This window comes from Neopsephotus bourkii, unplaced genomic scaffold (genome assembly GCF_033783945.1).
Source record: "Neopsephotus bourkii isolate Nb327-2 ecotype Australia unplaced genomic scaffold, CSIRO-AGI_Nbou_v1 NB_316, whole genome shotgun sequence".
Taxonomy (NCBI): Eukaryota; Metazoa; Chordata; class Aves; order Psittaciformes; family Psittacidae; genus Neopsephotus; species Neopsephotus bourkii.
This window is the reverse complement of record NW_026900824.1, coordinates 27288-47831: the sequence shown is the minus strand read 5'-3', so window position 1 is coordinate 47831 and position 20544 is coordinate 27288. Positions and strand designations below refer to the sequence as shown.

General features: G+C 39.2%; 1 protein-coding gene across 1 annotated transcript in view; it reads left to right on the top strand.

The window, feature by feature from the left end:
* LOC133208976 (EGF-like repeat and discoidin I-like domain-containing protein 3) overlaps positions 1-20544 on the top strand; it is a gene marked incomplete at its 3' end in the record, with an annotated part of 69271 nt that overhangs the window by 37879 nt on the left and 10848 nt on the right. The window contains exon 4 of the mRNA XM_061347266.1: positions 13084-13212. Within this exon, the coding sequence (XP_061203250.1) occupies positions 13084-13212 (129 nt within the window). The remainder of the gene's footprint in view (positions 1-13083; positions 13213-20544) is intronic.

Here is a 20544-nt window from a genome sequence, read left to right as displayed (position 1 = left end):
TCCTCTCAGCTATCTTTTGGGGCACAATAATTTTGCTGTAGTACACAAAGCTATTCTGTTTCACAGATTTCTAAGAGGAAAAGTGTCTTTTCATATTATTCTAAGGGAAAGGATTTGCCATTCTCCCAGGGTTTATGACTCTCTTGCTTAACTTGGATTATGCATCTGTAACAATTCCTTTTCATTTTCTTTTTGAAATGCATATTCTGTTTTTAAGTTCCTGAAGCTAACTTGTTAATTGCTTTCCCATATATTCCAAGCAAAGTATAGACCATATCAGAACATTATATAAAGGTTATACTGAACTATTCTGGTGGAAATTAGGCTTACGCAATAAAAATACACGTATATGCTATTTGGCATTGAAGGCTATCACAGTAGGCTGTCATATTTAAAAGCAGAAACGTTGCTTGGATCAAAGATTAAAGTAAGTGAAAATTAGTATCTTCACCCTATCACTTAATGAATGTTTGTCCATATATATCATAAAAATAACTAATTTTGGCAAAATCACTCACTTCTTTTCAGGATTAGACAAAAAGGGTGCTAGGAGGTTGAGACTAGCCTGCAGTGCTGGAAACTGAGAAACTCATACATGTGCATTTTTCCATAGTCTGCGTGGTTTTAGAGAGTGATTTTTGCCCTCAGTATGCAAAATTCACCCCAGACTACAGATAAAAGGGCCTACAGTGATGCCAGAGAGGGACTCTTCATGAGGGACTGCAGCGGTAATACAAGGGGCAATGGGTTCAAACTTGAGCAGGGGAGACTTAGGTTAGATATAAGGAACAAATTCTTTACTGTGAGGGCGGTGAAGCACTGGAATTCATTGCCCAGGAAGTTCTTAGTGCTCCTTCCCTGGTGGTGTTCAAGGCCAGGTTGAATGGGGCTTGAAGCAACCTGGTCTAGTGAAAGGTGCCCCTGCCTATGGTGGGGGGACTTGGAACTAGATGATCTCGAGGTCCTATCCAGCCCAAACCGTTCTCTGACTCTGTACTGTCCCCTAAGCTAGCTATTGCTTTACATCACAGACGTTTTGGCTGCTTTCCACTTTCTCACTTGAACTTTGAGACAGAAGTTTTCCACCCAGGAGTCTACCTCAGGCTGAACTCAGCTCAAACTGTTTCACTGCTTCTTTGAAAGAGGTTAAGAAAAAAAGGTGTGTTGCTCCCCCTTTTGATTCTCAAAGCTGTGCTACTGAGAAACCTTTCTGCTCCAGTACTTTGGAGCTGGGACATGCAATTTCACAGTGTAGTGTCAGAGGTTGCTTTTATTACTGCCATGGAAAAGTCCACAGAGTCAGCCAAGGAAGTAGGCTTAGTTCACGCTCAATTAGCAGAGGCAGCTCCTAACTTAAGAGGAGTTGAGAAGTCTACTACAGGGAAACCATCAGTGCGTATCACTGAATAGATACCATTGCAACTACAAATGCAACTACCAGTGCATGTCTGTAGCAAGAAGAGCAGAGAGCAGAACAGATGGAGATGTTGTTCTGGGAGGGAAACGCAACACCTTTGTCTCGGGCTGCAAGCGTTACCAGCGCAGTATTGGTACCAGGTCTGTAACTAGGGTAGCTTTACTTAAGTGCTTTTCTATCTGAGAAGCAATATTCCCCGAGAGGCTTTGCAAATGGCTAGACCTTTCTTGGACAGATACAAAGAGCAGGACTAGGAGTTAAGACAGGGTCATTTGAGTAAAACAGTCAAGGATTATTATTATTATAGAATCACAGAATGATTTGGATTGGAAGGAAACTTAAAACTCATCCAGTTCCTCTCCCATGCCATGGGCAGAAACATCTTCCACTATACCAGGTTGCTCCAAGCTCTGTCCAGCCTGGCCTTGAACACTGCCAGGGATGGGACAGCCAGAGCTTCTCTGGGCAACCTGTACCAGGGCCTCACCACCCTCACAGGGAAGAATGTCTGCTTAAGATCTCATCTCAGTCTCCTCTCTTCCAGTTAGATTGCTTCATCCTCGGAAGATGAAGCAAGAACAAACAAGATGAGGAAGAACAAGCTTCTTGTTCTTGTTGCTCCAAGGATCTTGGTCAACTCTGTTGCTCTTTGAGATCTCTGTGCTTCCAAGAAGTAGTGCAGAGGCATAGGAGAAAGTATGGCAAAAGGGTAAGCATGGTAGAGAACAGATGACAAAATCCTCTCCTATTAGACCAGGCAGAATTTCACATTAGAAGCGAAACGGAGTTGAAAAATTGCTGAGGGAGAAGTTAGTTGGCAGGCAAAGAAATGAGCTTAATGAATTGCACATTGGCACAGAATAGGTGGGTCTACACATGCATACAGAGGGAAAGGCTGCAGTGGGGATGACCTGCGTTGGGTTGGCTGCTGCTGGAAGAGTTGTTTCCTTCATGCAGGCCATTTGTTTCTGATTCCTTCTTCCAGCCTACTCATGCTTTCCTTTACACTTGTGCTAGCAACTGTACAGATACGTGCTGTTTTGCAGGTGGCTGTTGCAGCTGGAAGTAGCCTCTTCCCTGATGCAATTTCCCTGATAGAGTTTGTGTACATTTGTTTCTGCTTCATGATCTCACTTGCCATGGAGTGGCAAACTGTGCTGTCAGTGGGAAAGGGAAGTTGGTGGAAACAGGTTTGACTGATGGCTTGGCTTCGCGAGCGAATATTTGGGAAGGGCTTTAACCACGCTTACTACAAGCACAATGACTAAGGGCAAGTGGGATATGCAAATCTGGGAAAAAGGGTGCTGAGGCAATCAGGAAGTGTCCAATCATGACTCTGGACTCCTGAGCCAACTTGAGCTGCCCATGCGCTGGTCTGCCCGCATGCAACTTTGGATCTTGCAGCTTCCCATGCACCTTGTCACCTACCGTTTTGACCCTCGCTCGTCTATAGAGACAAGTGAGAGTAAGCCCTTCCAGCCTGCGCAGTGGATTTTTTAGGTGAGGTGCAGCTTGTGCAGAACTGGCCCCACCCTTTAAACCTGAGGTTCAGCTGACACATTCTAGTTATCTAGGACGGTGTCAGCGAAGTCCACAGGTCATAGGCTTTGTAAGAGTGTCCTTCTCTGATGGAAGACCTTCTCTGATGCAAGGCTAGATGAGCTCCATCAGCCCAGGTTTGAAGATAGGAGTTTTCCTTCTCCTATGAGGAAGTCCTGACTTCGCTAATGAAGATTCGGGAAGACCTTTAGCTATGCATTCTGGACAAGACTGTCATCACCTGGGTCAATCACAAGCAACAATGACACAATAGCACAACAAGTGCCTATGCAGGTTCTTAGAGGCATTCAGTCATAAGCCCACAGATGGTAGCCTCGCGCCAGTGGCTCTTCAGCCAAGCGCATGCACCAGGGGTCTGCGGTTCCTCTCATACTGATAAGGATTACTATTGCAACAACACATCATCAGTAGGGTAAAACTAACCTGTCTCACAAAATGTTACCACAGGGATAACTGGTTTGTGGCAGCCAAGCGTTCATAGCGACGTCGGTTTTTGATCCTTCAGTGTCGGCTCTTCCTATCATTGTGAAGCAGAATTCACCAAGTGTTGGATTGTTCACCCACTAATAGGTGGAAACAGGTAGTGAAAGCTACAGCAATCGTCTTTGGTGAGACACTGTAATTAAATTGGATGATAGCAGTCAAAGATTCCCATACAGGTATTGATGTGTGGAAAGGAGTGAAATTCGCCACATACGAATGAAAGCAAAACAAGCAGGTGTAGTGGTTAGGTGAGGATTTGGAAGCAGCTTAGCAAGCCTGAAGAAAAAAAAGGACTCTGTTCAAAAAGGGGGTTATCAGGAAGAGGGTTATTTTGTTCTCATTTTGGTTTTAAACTGTCTTATAACCATCTTTAAAGCATTGGATTGACTGTAAAAGCATAAAAGTACAGAGGAAGAAATTTTACTCATTTTCTGTTCAGTGCAGATTTAAGTGGGTTTTAGTTACACATTCATTTAGGACGCTAAAGAAGTACTGAATAATGACCTATTTGCAGAATGGCTAGTGCATGATGGCGAAGTTAAGGACTATAAAGTAAGTGTGCTCTTAAAGATGCTAAGTAGATTTACATGGACAGACCCTTCCATGATAGACATTCTAACCCACATAATATTTGTTAGGGCAGGGTTTTCGGGGAGTGGTACACATTATGATGCCATTTCTTGCATAGATGTGAATTTGAAATTCTCACTGGTAGCAGTTGTGCATTTGGCAGTATATTTTGACAAGACTGTTTGGACAGTAGTTTTCTTGGACAGCAGTCTTTTTGGACAGTATGGGCAGATGTAATCTCATCCTGGTTGCCGCATCAGGAGTCCAACCTAGGTTGGTCTTTGCAGTCAGAAAAGAAACACAAACCTGTAGAAGACAAGTCATCCCAGAAAATCAGATGTTTAAAGCAAGGACAGCAGTTATTCTCTACTTAATACAAAAACAGTGCACATGGTTAATATCACTTAGGAAGAAACTCTGAGTTTACGTAAATTGCTATTTCTGTTTATGCAGGAAGGACCCAGAAGTGGATATCGAAATTTTGTAGCTAGTATGCTGTGTATGCACATATGAGTATGCGTATGTTTATGATTTTTCCCTGAGGTTTTTAAGAGCTTGACTTTAATAAAGCTGATGATTTGTTATGTTTATAATTTGTTTATATATGTTTAGAATCTTCATACTCATCCTTTCAGGATACACATTTAGCACATTAAATGTTTTGGGCTTCAAAGATCTGGAGCCTACAAAAAGCTACATCCATGTATAGCTGTACTGATGCAAGTTTCTGAGATTAGGCTGCATATAATTATATTTATAAATATATAAATAAAAGTGGCTATAATGAGGTTTCCTGAAATCTAATGATCTTTCAGGTGGAAGCTGTACACTCTTGGTGCTGATTACTTCAACACAACATTTGTAGATTCTGAGCAAAATTAAGCAATGTGCACCTTGAAAAGTACCCTGTCCCATTGATATGACTGTAGTGCTACAGTATCATGTTGGAAGAAGGGTGCCAGAAAAGCCTTACGTTGAGAATATAATAAAAGAAATAGATAAATAAACAATAGAAAAATTAATCGGGTTGCAAAGGAATGGAAAGGTGTAAGTATTGCAAGCTCATACTGTGCGGTGTCCAGTCCTAGGGTTGTTGAGAGCAACGACCAAGAGATGTAAGAGAAGCAAAAAAGAATATTGTAAGATTAAAACCAAGAAAAAATCTCCTGTATGTTATTGTTATTGCTCCCCATGTTGCAGTGTTTAACAGCAGGATAAATGGGGAATATCCCCTTCTAATAACTCTGTTGGAATGACTGTATAGAATAATCTGTAATTTCACAAATTGGCTGACATGCTAAACGGCCAAGGAAAACCTTTAATGATAGATTCAATCATGTGCCTTGTACAGTTGTTCTAGTAACTTTTCTTATGACTTCGTATCTCTTGTTCTTAAATAAACATTTTCTTTTTTTATCCATAGCTCTTGTTTTAAAATGCAAGGAAATGAACAAAAAATCTACTCTGATTGCCATCTTGCAGAACAAAAAAAGGTGTTTTCACAACCAGAATTCTTGTCCTACCATTTCAGTAATTCATATTCTATTATATCAGGCATTTAAAGAATGTGCAGTTGTGCCTAAGCTTAAGCAGGTTGGATAGCTGCTAAAGCAAGTAAGGAGGAATTGCCAAGGAAAGCTCTCTGGCAGGTGGTGAAGCAACATAGAGCATGGCTGAGCTGAGGCAATATGATAATTCTGTTAAATTCAGGTTCCTGTGTGACCCATTTTATAATCAGGGGAAGATGTGATGCTGAGGATTGTTTTCTTATATAGGTACACAGGTTGCAGGAAGACTATAACAAGGAAAGGTTTGTACATACGGGTAGCATATTTTATTGAACAGGCTGATCAATGATTTCATCAATGATTTTCATCAACTGACAGGCAGTCAGACAAGTGAGTGCTTAATGTCTGAAACAGCAGTATTTTATCCATCAACATCATCAATGTGCACAATACCATTACATTGCAGTAGATTTGAGTGCATCAAAGCTCAGGAAGTGTTAAAACTGACATGTAATGGAATTATCTGCTAATGGAAATAAGTGTAACTGCATTGAAAATGAAGAAAGAAAATACTCGGGCTTGGAAACTGAGGAGTATGAGGAGTAATGATGGGAGAGAACTTGGGGGAAATGTCCTGTAGTACACTGAACAGTTTCTTTGGCTTCTGGAGCATTTTGAGGTCTCACCCTGTATAGCATCACTACATTGCCTATTACACTGGCTGTGCCTCAGATTGGAGTATAATCTGTCGTTCACAGTTGAGGTAAGGGGAAGCTTAAGACTGTATTAAAGAAAGGCACTCTATAGTCATCAAGTTTAAATAGAACCTACTCAGAAAATACTCTAGTTCTTTAGTTAGAAAGAGGTTAGGAGATGGCTGGAGAAACAGTTTGCATTTCTTTTCTGTAAAAGAAATCCATGGAATAGAATTAGAAGGAAATGTACAGAAATAACCTTAAGCATTTTGAAGTCAAGGGGTGAATCTATCTTGTGCTGCATCCAGCTGGAGACACCTTGATCATTATCATCAGCACGCTCCATTTGCTGCATTAAAAACACGGTAAATATTTAATCACTGTGCAATTAAGTCTGGATCAGTGCCATTAGTTTATAATGAAATAAAGTTAGATAGAATCTAATACAGTACTAATTCACTTATGAGCCAGGCTGAACAGATTTATTTTTTTAAAGCTGATATTTTGAGAATGTTAATGAGAAGAAGGTGTGTGTAACTAATTATTTTTACTACTTTTGCTCATTAACTGGAATAATATATAACAATTGGTTACTATTATCAGTATTCCACATAAACTGTGAATGATGTTCTTCAATGACTGTTCTTTGTTTAAACTATTCAAATCAATACCAAGATGGAGGTATAATAAATATTTGTTCTTACAAAATTCATTTGTATCCTAACAGCAAAATATTATCAACAGTGGCAAATTAAAAAAGGAATTTATATGAAATTTATTAGTCTGTAGGTGCTATTTTGGTTTGGTTTGTGTTTTTGTTTTTTTTTTTCTCCTCTACAAATAATGAAGTATGCTGGGCAAGTAAGAATTTCTTCTTACGCTTTGGAAGACTTGAAGGATGATGTAGTTCAAAAAACATTGACTTCTGTGGGTATTGGTTAAACTAAGTGACTCCTTTATTCATTTTGAGCCTTATCATGATGCGCCATTATAATGGGGTTTGAACCCTAAAATGTTGAGAAAATATTATTCCCTGTGAGAGTGGTGAGGCCCTGGCACAGGTTGCCCAGAGAAGCTGTGGCTGCCTCATCCCTGGCAGTGCTCAAGACCAGGTTGGACGGGGCTTGGAGCAACCTGGTCTAGTGGAAGGTGTCGCTGCCCATGGCAGGGGTTGGAACTGAGTGAACTTTAAGGTCCCTTCCAACACAAACCAGTCTGGAATTTTATGATTCTTTTATGAAGATTTTGAATAGAGAGTGACATTTAAGGGGGATGGAAAATATGAGTAAGAAAGAGCAAATGCAGAACTACTTTGCATTCATTCTTTACAGAAGATGCTTCGTGCTTAGGTGCCGAATGAATATATTGACTAGCCAACACCGTTGTCATTGTTACAGCCCCTTGTGGCAAAAGGTCAATAGCACATATGCTGCAATAGCTATCTTCAGATGTCCTCAAACAGTGCAATGAAAAGCAGGCAGCTGAGAAGTAGCTGTAGTTTCAAGTACTCAACAAACATGCTTTGTCCAAATTTCATTTGGACCCAACTGCATCAAGTGTTCTTGGGAAATGGTAGTTTTCTTCTAAATACAGGTGAAATCTACAAAATACTTGAGTTCAACCTTAGCCACAAAGGGGGTGCATAGCTCCAAGTAGGTGTACTAGTGAGACCCGACCCCCTACCCTGCATTGCTGGAATGGGTATGTCATACTTGTGTGCTTGAACCTATAGTTAGGCCAAGATATGAGCATGCATTTTGGTATGATTTAATGATCCCCAGAACTCTGCAAATGCAGGATTGTTTCTGTCAAGATTGTTAAAATGGTCTCTGAAGTATCCCAGACAGACACACAGATAGGGGCATTCAAAACCAGCCTCTCTGGCAGGTGAGCCCTGCACAGTCAAATTAATAGGCAAAGTAGTAAATGTGAGGAACATCAGAGACCTTCAGAAGCTTTGGTCATATTCCTGCCCTTTTTGTGCAATAAACCAGCTTTCTGTCAGAACCTGCAGGAGCATTCCTGCTGGGTTTGAATGCTTGTTTGTGTGTCTCTTATGGAAGACAGTCTCTTTCAAATAGAATTATATTTTACTTTGGATTTTTTTATGTCAGACTTTGAAAACTGTAAGCTCACCTCCTTCATCATAGGAAGCTTGTATATTCTGCTGGCTCCATCAGCAAGGATATTAATTCTTCCTGTAAAGCTGAAAGAAGTCATATGTGCCACTGTCTTCTTCTACACATACTCATTTCAAAATATAAAAGCTCTTGCTAAATGAGCTCTGTCACAGCTTATTTTGAAGACTTTGCTTTGACAAAGAACGTGTCAAAAGTATTATGTATTATCCAAACATAGGTGGAGGGAGGACTTCAAACTCCTGATGTTGAAACTGTGCGAGTGATCTCTGATGAAGTTTCCAACATACCAGAGAGGAAAAACATTGTATTCAACTGATATTCATGTAGAGCCAAGAGGTACTTAAGAAAAGCTAGTGATGTGAAGGCAAGCACCTAGGGGTTATTTTACTTTTACAATGAAATATAGAATAATTTTATACTTTTTATTAGTTTGCTGTTAACTCCAGTCTTTATTTTGATGTGATTTGGAGCTTACTGTGTCATCAGAGTATTATTATCTATTAGTCCTACTTCAGTAATACTCCACAAAATAAATGAAGCAATTAACTTTGTAGCTAACAGTATCTTGATGTATTTCAAGGTCAATATCTAATTCAGAATTTTTCATTAAAATCGCATTATTTCTACATGAAGAGAAGATGGATAGAGAGATAGATACCATCAAAAGTGCTAACATTCATATTGCACCATCTTTGATTTTATGTTTTGCAAATGTGATTATTTGGCGTGTGTCACTCCAGTGGAGTACATTTTTCTTTTTTCCTTGCTTTACATTTTTCGTATTCCTCATTTAATCTTGTTTTATTATGAAATTATGGGCTTTGATTTTTTATCGTCTTCTTTCAGCAGAGAAGCAAGCATACTTTTTAGTCTGAGGAATCAGACTTTGAGGAAGATGTGACTGATGTAGAGTTTGTGTTTAACTACATCATTTTTAACTGCCTCATATTTTTTGATGTCTTTCCCAGCAAAGCATCTGCAGATTTTATATTTGGAAAAAAACCTACTTACACTGTTTGTTGGGGTTTGGGGGGTGGGTTTTTTTTTTTTGTTTTGTTTTGTTTTGTTTTGTTTTGTTGTTTGGTTTTTTTTTGTGGGTGCTTTTGTGGTTTTGTTTTTTTGGGGTTTTTTTTTAAATTCTAATGCATCCTGGACACTTAGAGGGGAAAGTAATTAATGCCATACCTCACATGCACAGATACAAACAGAAGCAGAAATTACATTGTTATTGATGAAATGATGCTTTGCTTTCCTGGCTTTTCTTGCTATAGGCAAACTAATGTTTCTTGCAAATATTTAATTACAACTTCAGAATTTCACTATACAAGATTTTATTTTTGTGAAGTTTCACTTCAGTTATCAATGAAGTAAACTGATAACATGGTTCTGCCTTGAGCCCCTCTGCAGCTCTACTGAGGATGCATTTTTTTGACTCCTCCATCTATGAAGTCTCCAAGATCTTTAGCAAAAGCATTTAAACAAATTAAAACCTGCTACGCTTTGAGTTAATCTTCAATATGTTTTTCAAAACCAGCATAGGATTACAGTTGAATAATAGAATGACATGTTTTGGACTATACTGATTATATTGGCTAATACGACTGTAACTGCACAAAGAACTGAAAAAGACAGCAAAAGGAGTAGATCTATTACTGGGAATACACAATTAATCTTTTTGACATTATTTTATATGAGCATGGGTAAAAATGGCTGGAAAGTATGCCATTGAATTTTACTGCTCATTAATATTGATCAAATGTTGCTGTTCTCTTTGTGTTAGAAGCCACTGAAAGATTACCTACAAAAGTATTACAGTGCTATTGATTTAGAAAAGCAATTCCTGAAAACCATTGTTTTTTGAAAACTGGTTTACAAGTTTGGGCTTTTATTTTTTTTTATAAGGATGGTTTTAAACTTGCTGCTATAGATCTGAGCAATGAGAATATTAATCAGATTGTCAGGAAATTAATTATCCAGCATTCGATGCAATGTTATTTAAACATGCCTATGGAAGTTAGTTGGGACCTTTCATCGTCTGGCAAGAGCATCAGATGTTACATACTATTTTTTATTCTTAAATATTATGACAGCAGGATTAGGGCCCAAATCCTTCAAGACACTCAAATGTTTATAGTTTGAATCAGGGATCCGGTAGACTCAGTAAAAAAGGTGAAAAAACGGAATCATATGCTTGAAGGTTCATGCAATTTAAATGTCCTGAAGATGTGTGAACTCTGAGTATGGTCTTCTGGAGAACTAGGAGAAACAAGGCATGATAATACATGCTTTTTAAAGTTTCATTATTTTAGAATGCGGATTAGTCTAACTGATGTCCTGTTTTAGGAAATTAATGCTAACTAATGAAAATTAGATTTTTTTTTAGTAGCTTCAGCACATTTATTTTGAATGTTTCATTGCTCTGAATATAGTTTTTAATCTACCATTTTCTATTAATAATAATAATAATAAAGTATAATTACTCAACATTCAGGTTAAATGCTGCTGTTGTATGTCACCAGAAAGACAACTAGAATCAGTCAAAAAAGGTGTTCCTATTGTTGGTGTGTTGTTTTGTTTTTTTTCAGTAGGAAGGCATTGCAGAAGGCTAAGATTAATTAGAAATACTGGCATGCACTGGTATATTAGTACTGTGCACCTCAGATGACCTTTTAAGCCTTTGTAGTTTGGACTGGTCTGAGAAAATACAAAATCTAAAGAAAATCAGTGAAAGTATGCTGAACATGTGCTTAACAAGCCATACAGAGAAAGCAGCAAGCAAAATGAGAAGCTAGTTATTTAAAGATTTATTCTTGGAAAATCAGAAATGCACTTGCATAGAAATAATTAACATATAAGGAAGGCTACCTGCAGGTACTTCTCAAACTGCAGCACTATAATAGAGACTTGGAAAACAATACAGCTTATATTCACTGGGAGACCAAAAGTGCAAGTTATTAAACATATTTCTTCCCAAAATATTACAGATAAGGAATACCATAAAGAGCAGCTGATAACTTGGAAGCCATGAGTGTTACTAGACCTGTTAAAGGAGAGATACATGTTGTTGGAATTAAGAAAGTACTGTGTCATTACGTTTAAAGTGTAGTGCAGAATGTGGATGGGGAAAGACACCCCTGCATTTCATCTTCCTGATTTTTTAATTTTTCACTACTAATTGCATTTAGAATAAGCTGCTGTATATTCACGTCTTTTGTTTATTGCATTCATTGAGACATATCCTACATTTAATAATGTACAGAAGCATAAATTCTGCGGGATTGTGTCCTGAAATAGACTGATGGCATAAGTTTTAATAGAAATGTAGACATGGATAGTTTATCAAATTGCTATAACCACACGGGCAATTATAACTAGGGAATGTGTTCTGACATCCTTGTCATTCTGTTAATTTTTATGTTTTTCAAATTAATATTTTCTTAGAGAGTGCAGCTTTCACTAATGTGGTGTTCTGAATGCTGTTGCCCTGAACATCTGTCAAAGCTTGGGTTTGTAACTGAAAACAAACTAATAGGCGAGCCTCAGAAACATTAAACTTATAGCTATTTTAAGTTTAAATCATTCAGTTCCCAGTGCTGATTTTCCATAAATTTTGCTGTGGAAAGAAGTTACTTTCTGTTGGGGTTTTTTTGTTTGTTTGTGGGGTTTTGTTTTGGTTTTGTTTTGTTTTTTTTTTAATTTAGTTTTAAATGAGTGAATAATTATGACATTGCATTTCAGTAAGCAAAGAAGAATATTCTTTGTACATGGCAGAGGTTGCAAATAACATACTTTCTGCTGAATTCATAAATCTTTTCGCACACAAACTTGCACATGAGGCTTTCCAGTCAGTGATCACCTGTTCTTTAAAGTGAGATTGAAAAAGAAAAATCATAAAAATACTAAGGTATGTTACAGGTAATATTAGTAAGATAATAAGATGTAAAAGGCTTTAATATACATGGCACTAAATGAGTAAACTTTAGATCTCATTAGATCTCAATTCAAAACCTGCTATTACTTAAAGGTATGTATGGTCATTTCAAACCTATCAAATTAGATCTTCCTACTGAAATTTTTGGTATCCTAGCACATAGTTAGCTAAAAAAAAAGAAGTAAGACAACCTTTTTTGAAGTCAGTTTGAAGTGAGTATGCTAAAAAGGCACTCAATGGAAATGGAATAGTTATTTTAGTAGCTGCTAACTGCTGGCCCAGATAAAAAAAGCTTTTGTTCAGAAAGTCACCCAAAGACATAGCAAAGATGTCTTCAGAATACTAACTTGACACGTAGTGATTATTCAGGCATATTGTACATGTCACACTGTACATGATAGGCACATTTTATTAATACATATTTCCTCAGTGGTATAGAATTTAGAATGCTTGTTATCTTTAATAAGAGAGCAAAATTTAGCTTCTCTGTCTCCTGTCTTCTCTTGTATTAAAAAGTAATATTATGATTAATGAGTGGTGACATGCTTCATATTTTTTCTTGTTCACAAAAAATCCTTGCTGGCAAGCTATCCGAAATAAGTGAATGGCGTTTCTTAGCAGGTTGGTAGAATATGGAAGTCTACATCGGGGATTTTATTTCTTTAATGAAAGTATGTAAATGACTGAAATTATTATTGTTGTTGTAGATAAATATATATATAGAGAGAGATAGATAGATAGATAGATATATATATATATACACTTCTCTTTTTTTTAGGACCCTGCCTTCCTAATCCGTGTCATAATGGTGGGATCTGTGAAATTAGTGAAGCATACCGAGGTGACACATTCAAAGGATATGTGTGTAATTGTCCACAGGGATTTAATGGGATTCACTGCCAGCACAGTAAGTTCCACACAGTAACTTTCACTGTATTTATAAATAGCAGGTTTTTTATTGCTTGCAATGTTGAGGATTGATATTGGATCTGTTTTTTTAAAGAATATGAGTCTTTGGCCTTTGTATTGTGTGGCATTTTATATTATGAGTAAGCTAATACTTACTTAAACTTGCCCTGTTTAAGTTTTAACCCATTACCCCTTGTCCTATCACTACAGTCCCTAATGAAGAGTCCCTCTCCAGCATCCTTAAAGGCCCCCTTCAGATACTGGAAGGCTGCTGTGAGGTCTCCACGCAGCCTTCTCCAGGCTGAACAGCCCCAACTTTCTCGGCCTACGTTCATACGGGAGGTGTTCCAGTCCCCTGATCATCCTTGTGGCCCTCCTCTGGACTTGTTCCAACAGTTCCACGTCCTTTTTATGTTGAGGACACCAGAACTGCACACAATACTCCAAGTGAGGTCTCATGAGAGTAGAGTAGAGGGGCAGGATCACCACCTTCGACCTCCTGGTCACACTCCTTTTGATGCAGCCCAGGATACAGTTGGCTTTGTGGGCTGCGAGCACACACTGAAGCTGGCTCATGTTCGTTTTCTCCTCAGCCAACACCCCAAGTCCTTCTGGGCAAGGCTGCTCTGAATCTCTTCTCTGCCCACCTATAGTTGTGTCTGGGATTGCTCTGACCCAGGTGTAGGATCTTACAATTGGCATTAGCCCACCTCACAAGCATGTTGAGGTCCCTCTGGATGCCATTCCCTCCTTCCAGCATATCAACCAAACCCCGCCGCTTGGTGTCATTGGCAAACTTGCTGAGGGCGCACTCAATCCCACTGTCCATGTTAGCAACGAAGATGTTAAACAAGACCGGTCCCAACAGTGATCCCTGAGGAACACCCCTTGTTACTGGTCTCCAGCTGGACATTGAGCCATTGACCACAACTATTTGCGTTTGGCCATCCAGCTAGTTCTTTATTCACCAAGTGGTCCATTCATCAAATTGATGGCTCTCCAGTTTAGAGGCAAGGATGTTGTGTGGGACAGTGTCGAACACATTGCACAAGTCCAGGTAGATGAGGTCATCCATTTTCCCCTTCTTGGAAGTGAGGGTTATATTTCCCATTTTCCAGTTGTACTGGGTTAATCAGTAGCAGTCATTTTTCTTCTTCTTGGTAGCTGGTGCAGTGCTGTGTTTTGACTTTCGGCCTGGGAACAGAGCTGATAACAGTGATGTTTTGGTCTGGCTGGGTTTAAACCACAACAGTTCTTTTTGGCTCCCAACATGGGGCATGAGGGATTGAGATAACGACAGATCTGACTGGATTAATAGTCACTCATCACAATGCTGATTTACTGCCTCTTAAACTGGTTTCTCTTGACCTCACAGTTTCAGAATGTTGTAACTTACTTAGAGCCGGTATTTGCTGTGTTAGTATTTATCAAGTGTGGGGCTTGGGCTAAGGTTCCTGTCTCACTGTACTTTATGGCAATCACTTGTAATACGGGCGGGCTCCAGAAGCAGGGCAGGCCGTGGACTGGTACCTGGCGGTCTGCTGCTCACCATGCTGGCCCTTGTCCTTGCCTCTATCTGCGTGAGGCCATGGGGAGACGAGGGGGAGTGGTCCTGGGAGCCAGTGGCTGCCGAAGAGGCCCAGGAGAGCGGCCCTGGCGACAAAGCAGTAGCGGGAGTGGGTCTGGAGGCTGGCAGGGAGCGGCTGCTGGTGGAGGAGGTCGGGGTGGTCAAGGAGTGGAAGCGGCTGCCGACCAGTGGAAGAAGGCGGCGGAGGAGCCGAGCCCCGCAGAGGAGCTGAGCCCTGTGGAGGAGCCGAGCTCCTCAACGGCTGAGAGGATTCCCCGGAAGCTGCCCACCGAGCACCAGGAGGATGCAGGAGACCCCGCAGCATTTCCCAGCCTGGCAGAGGAGGAAGAGCTGGACTCAGAAAAAGAGAAGCTGGTGGTGGGAGAGCCGGCAAGCACAGCAGCTACACCAGCCCCAGTGACAAGTACAGCAGCATCGTTTGAGAGTTCTGAAGGTTTTGGATGGCCTTTGTGTAACCTTGGGACCTGCCTGCTGACTGTGATGGGGATCAGCATGTTGGCACACATACAGACTGTGTTTTACCCATCACCATTTTGTCTGATCTAAAAAGTTAAGCAGAGTTGTGTTTGGGTCTTGTCTGGGGTTAGACGACGATATGGGAGGACCAGGAGATTTCCCCCCAGGCTGGACAGCCATGAGTGGCAGGGTGTGTGGGACAGTATGGGCAAGTATCTAGGTCAGTGGGCCCCTCCAGTTCTCTGGAAGCATCGGAGATGGAAGGCAGCTGTATGGAGGCCCCAGCAACAAGCTGCAGAAATTGCTGAAGGGGACGGTGAGTTATTTTGAGCCTGGTAGGCCCATGATACTTCAGGCCATCAGGGCAGAGATGCAGCATAGAGATGGAAGGGATGGACTTAGCAATGGACACTATTGACCAGGTGTTTCATGAGTGTGAACACTGCACACAGCCTCTTCTGCTCTGAAAGACTGTTACAAGAGATGGAGCCTGACGTCATGGACCAGATGGACTCAGCAGCTTTATAGGGACTGGTCCATGCACTAAGATAAGAGTGCACTGAGATAAGAGCGATGGTATATTGAAAAAGTGGGATCTGAGCATGATGTGAATGATATGGAATAAGGGGTGGATAATGTCGTGGGTTCAGCAGTAGCAGTCATTTTTCTCTTTCTTGGTAGCTGGTGCAGTGCTGCGTTTTGACTTTTGGCCTGGGAACAGCGCTGATAACACCGATGTTTTGTTCTGGCTGGATTTAAACTATGACACCAGTCATCAGAAACTTCACCTGACTGCCGTGATTTTTCAAACATGATTAACAGTGGCTTAGCAACTTCATTCGCCAGCTCTTTCAGGACTCGCGGATGATTTGCATTATGTGTTTGCACTTAAATAGAAGCTGGTTTGGTTTTTGGTTTTTGGTTTGCTTGGTTTGGGGTTTTTTTATATCAAACTCATTTAGGAAATGTGCTTGCCTAAGGAGAAACTCGTGTGCTAAATTTGTGTTTTATTTTGTGCAATAAAGCGCACAGTACGTTTCTTAAAATCTCATGTTATTGTTGCATTTGGAAGCCAACTGCTACTGAGTTAGAAGGTTAAAAACTGAAACAGTCATGGATCCAGTTCCATTTGCACATAAAAAGTAAATCCACTCATTCAAATCAGAGTGGGTAAGCACTGAATCCAATCTGCCTTAATTAAGTGCTCCATTTAGATGCTTGTCTATAATTTGAAGTGTCAGGAGACAACGCAGTCCTGCTCAAATGACTACTTACATTCATTCTGTCATTTATGTACTGATTGGAAGGTGTCTTCAAACACCTTAAAATACAGATGTTCAGTTTCATTAACTGTGACCATGCTCTTTCTTTCAATTGCATAGATAACATAGGCAGCCCCACTAACTTACTCTAGTTAAATTATGACTACCTCTTCCACTAGCCACATGGAAAAGTTTCATATTTTTGACTCCTTTGGCTTCTCTTCCATGTAGCCCTGATTCTGGGGCTGGCTATCCAGTGGAGCTGACTGACGGCAACAGTCACACTGAATTCCTTTTGGTTTAATGGTCGTATTTCATTAGAGCAGGCAGTCAAGAGAGGGGACTGAGTTCATGGTGCAGTCCTGAAGGCAGAGGGTAGTTGTTGCCAGCCTTTAAGTAGTTCAAGAGTCTCAAGACCAAGAGAGTAGGCAATATTATGATCCTGCTAATCAGCACAGTGTGTATTTATACCAAACGCAGAATAAAGTAGAGCTTTCACACGGATGATTCAGATCCACTGTGGGGAGACTAGAACCCAGGAAGAGAGCTAAAGTGATTTAAGAAGAGACAAGTTTATGTGAACAGTTACTCTTTTGGGGGAGAATGAAATTCTGTTCTTTTCAGATAATCTGATTTAAGATGTGATAATAAATCATACACAACACATGGGTGTTCAGAAGATCTCTTAAGAATGTCAGCTATGAGAAGCAGCAGATGAGGTCTCCGCATTCAGGAAGAAGTATGGGACTTCCAGTGGTGAACTTAATAAAACTCTTTTATATGATAGCTCAAAGTTCCTTTGATACAAATTCCTCTGTTGCATAAAGTTTAGCAATTCAATTCTATAAACTGAGTGAAAAGTCTGTCAAAGTAGTTCCCTCATAAAAAGGTAAATTAAAATTACCTCTTGAAAGACACATATCTTTAAACTGCTTAGATTTCCAAAAATCTTATTATACTTCTTTTGTACAGGGTTTTTTATCTTGAGTTTCTTTCATGTCTGATATTCTGTTCCTGAATAAATTAATCAAGGTGATTGATTTTGCAGTCAGGGTACATTCCCAAAGCTGGTATTCTGTTATATGCATCAGCAGACATCCTGTCAGTATTTCTAATATTCCTTGACCTTTTACCCATGTAAGTAATTAATATTAAAATTATAAATAAGCTAATTAGTGATTTCACTGATAATGTATTTATTTCAAAACTGATCTTAATTTTCAAACCTAAAAAGATTGTGATTTCCCAGTACAAAAAAGGAATTTCCCATTTCAGTGTTACCCAGCCAGTTGTCTGGAAAAGAAAGTCTACCACACGTAGAAACCTGGGCAGATTTTTGTGGTGATAGCCAAGATCAGTATGTTCTTTAAATACTTCTCTGTTTCTAAAAGTCATTCACTTATCTGCTTGATATGGATGTAAGGACAGTGACTTTTAACTGTGGATCTGCAAGTGGAAAGGCCAGTGGCCATGCATTTCTGGCCAGTTGACATGATGCATGATAAACAGCTTCAGCTCTACCAGCAAATTCAAATCCTAATGACTTCTCTAGCTACTGGGAAGAAGTACTTGTGAGGAAAGTGTAGACCATCCTGTGGCATGGATTTTGTGTGTTAAAATGAGGGAGTGCTTTTGCTAAACCATTCCTGGCTGTAGTTTGGTGGTAGAGCATTCCAGAAACCATTCCCCCCCCAGGTGGTTCTCATGCAGCTATGTTGTTTTGGAGGCCAGAACCAACTGTATCTCACACAGATGCAGTTTGTTCCAAGCCAGCAATCCCTCTAGCCAGGTGGGCAAATTTAATATAGTGGGATACATACAATTGCACCATAGCAAATGTTAATCCCATGCTGATAAACAGCCAGAATCTTTCCTTAGTTTCTCTTTAAAGGATGAGATCTATTTGAGGAGCGCTAAATCTAACCCAGGTTACTAGTTTTTACTTTGATGGGGGTTAGTTTTCCTTTAAATTAGCAGTCTAATTTAATAGTTTTAACAAATTATACTAGCAATAAGTTCTGTAGTAGTAATGAAGTAGTAATGAGTTACATAGTACAGTAGCAAATTACACATGCAAGTAAGTACTAAGTGAGGCTGAAAAATAGTGACAACAATTTTGGGGCTATTGGAAGTAGGGGATTGTTTTCCTTAAAATCCAAACAAATATCTTAGTTAAAGCAGTAGGTGACTGAGCTAAGACTACATGAAGCCCAGAGAGAAAACGCGTTAAATATCAAGTAATAGGCCAACACTGCAAGCTCCTCAGAAGGGGTCACACCTTTGCCATGAAAACACCAAGCATAACTTGCCTTCCACTTAAAGATTTTATTTCATTCGTAATAGCCAGAGATGGGCTTAGAATCCCAGGTAGGATGCATAATATCCTCTCCTATTTTGTTTCACTCTTGTTAGCATTTGCTTATACAGTTTTATTTATTCTTTTCATTCATAGACACTTCCAATAGCATTTTTTTCTTGAATTACTGACTGTAACAGTTTCCTGATGAAGTTTCATAGTCTCATTATACTTTATATTGAAAAAAATCATTTTTTTCAGTTTCAAACCTGCCGTCTTCCAGCATCTTTAACTATTTCTTTGTGTATTCTGTGTCCAGAAGAAGGGCTTTTGAGTGCCTTCAGTATGCCACTTACTATTTTGCATACATTTGTCATGCTCTGTCTTATTTTTCCTGTGCAAACAGTTTTAAAATTGTTTCCTTTACAGTTTCACATGAGAGTTTTTCCAGGACTTGTAGACAGTTTCTCAGTGGCTGTCTCAAAACCTTTGTTGTTCTGTGATAATAGCTTACTGCGACAGTGACCTATATGGGATACAAAGCTGCACCATTTCTTTGGTAGAAGATCCTTACCAATGCTTTCTGTATACTTATTGCATCATTTTGTTTGAAGGTTCTTTTTGATTCTTCCTGTTTTAACCAGAACTGCATGTTGAGCTAAGGCTTTTATTAAGCTGTCTTCTTTTCTTCCAGAAGATGTCATAGTGGAAGGAAATAGATCTTTCTGACTGCATTTAGGTTTTATGGGGATATTGAACAGAGGAGTGGATTTCTTGCAACCTGTACACTGACTGAACTATACAGTGGATGGTACTTTTAAGAAGGCGTGTGTTTCTGTAGTATCAAAGTCACCCAAGTTGTCAATAGACATACATTATAAACATCTTTTGTAGGAGAGTAAATTCTGTTCCTATAATTACTGTCTTTCTTATGGATTAGTATTATTTTACTGTGGGAAGAAATTGCTATTCCAAAAATGCATGGATTGCTTTTTGATTGTGAAAGAGGTTAGATTTGTTGATATTCTGCATTGAAAAGATAATATATGGAAATGTGTTGCTCAACATGCAAATTCCTTTTTATATTTGAATGAGTAATGAATACTGAGTGAAAAATTATCTCTTCTAGTTCAATAATAGTTATCCCATTGCAATGACATCACACATTCTCTCTTTTATAATGTAAATATTGTAATGTGCCTTTTCAGTGGGTTTCCTCAGAGTGAGAATAACTGTTTATATTTCTGACTACGTTACACAAAACTACTAGCAAAAACTCTTGCAAATATTACATTTATGAATGAAAACACTTTTACCAAAAAAAAACCACAAATACTGCCTTTTAGAGGTTCAACAAGTAGACTGCTTTTTTGAAAGCAACATGTAAATGGTCTTACGTGGCTTTGTGAAAGGAGAATGTGGGTGAATATATTGATTATACTGTTAAAGTAATTTTGGAACAGATAAATCTTGCAAGAAAATGATGGAGGTTATTCTGTAACAGACAGGGAAATTAACACTATGATTCATCTATCTCATACTTATCTAAGTTAAAACAGATAAACAGGATATTTCAAGTATATACATGATAATCACAGTAGTCATTCAAACTTGAGTCTACATTAGTAGAAAGTTTCCTTGGATAAGAACAGAAGCAATAAATTAAGCATCTCTTGATTTCTTACACTCATTCTTTGTCACTTAATACTGTATTATTCCATGCAGAAT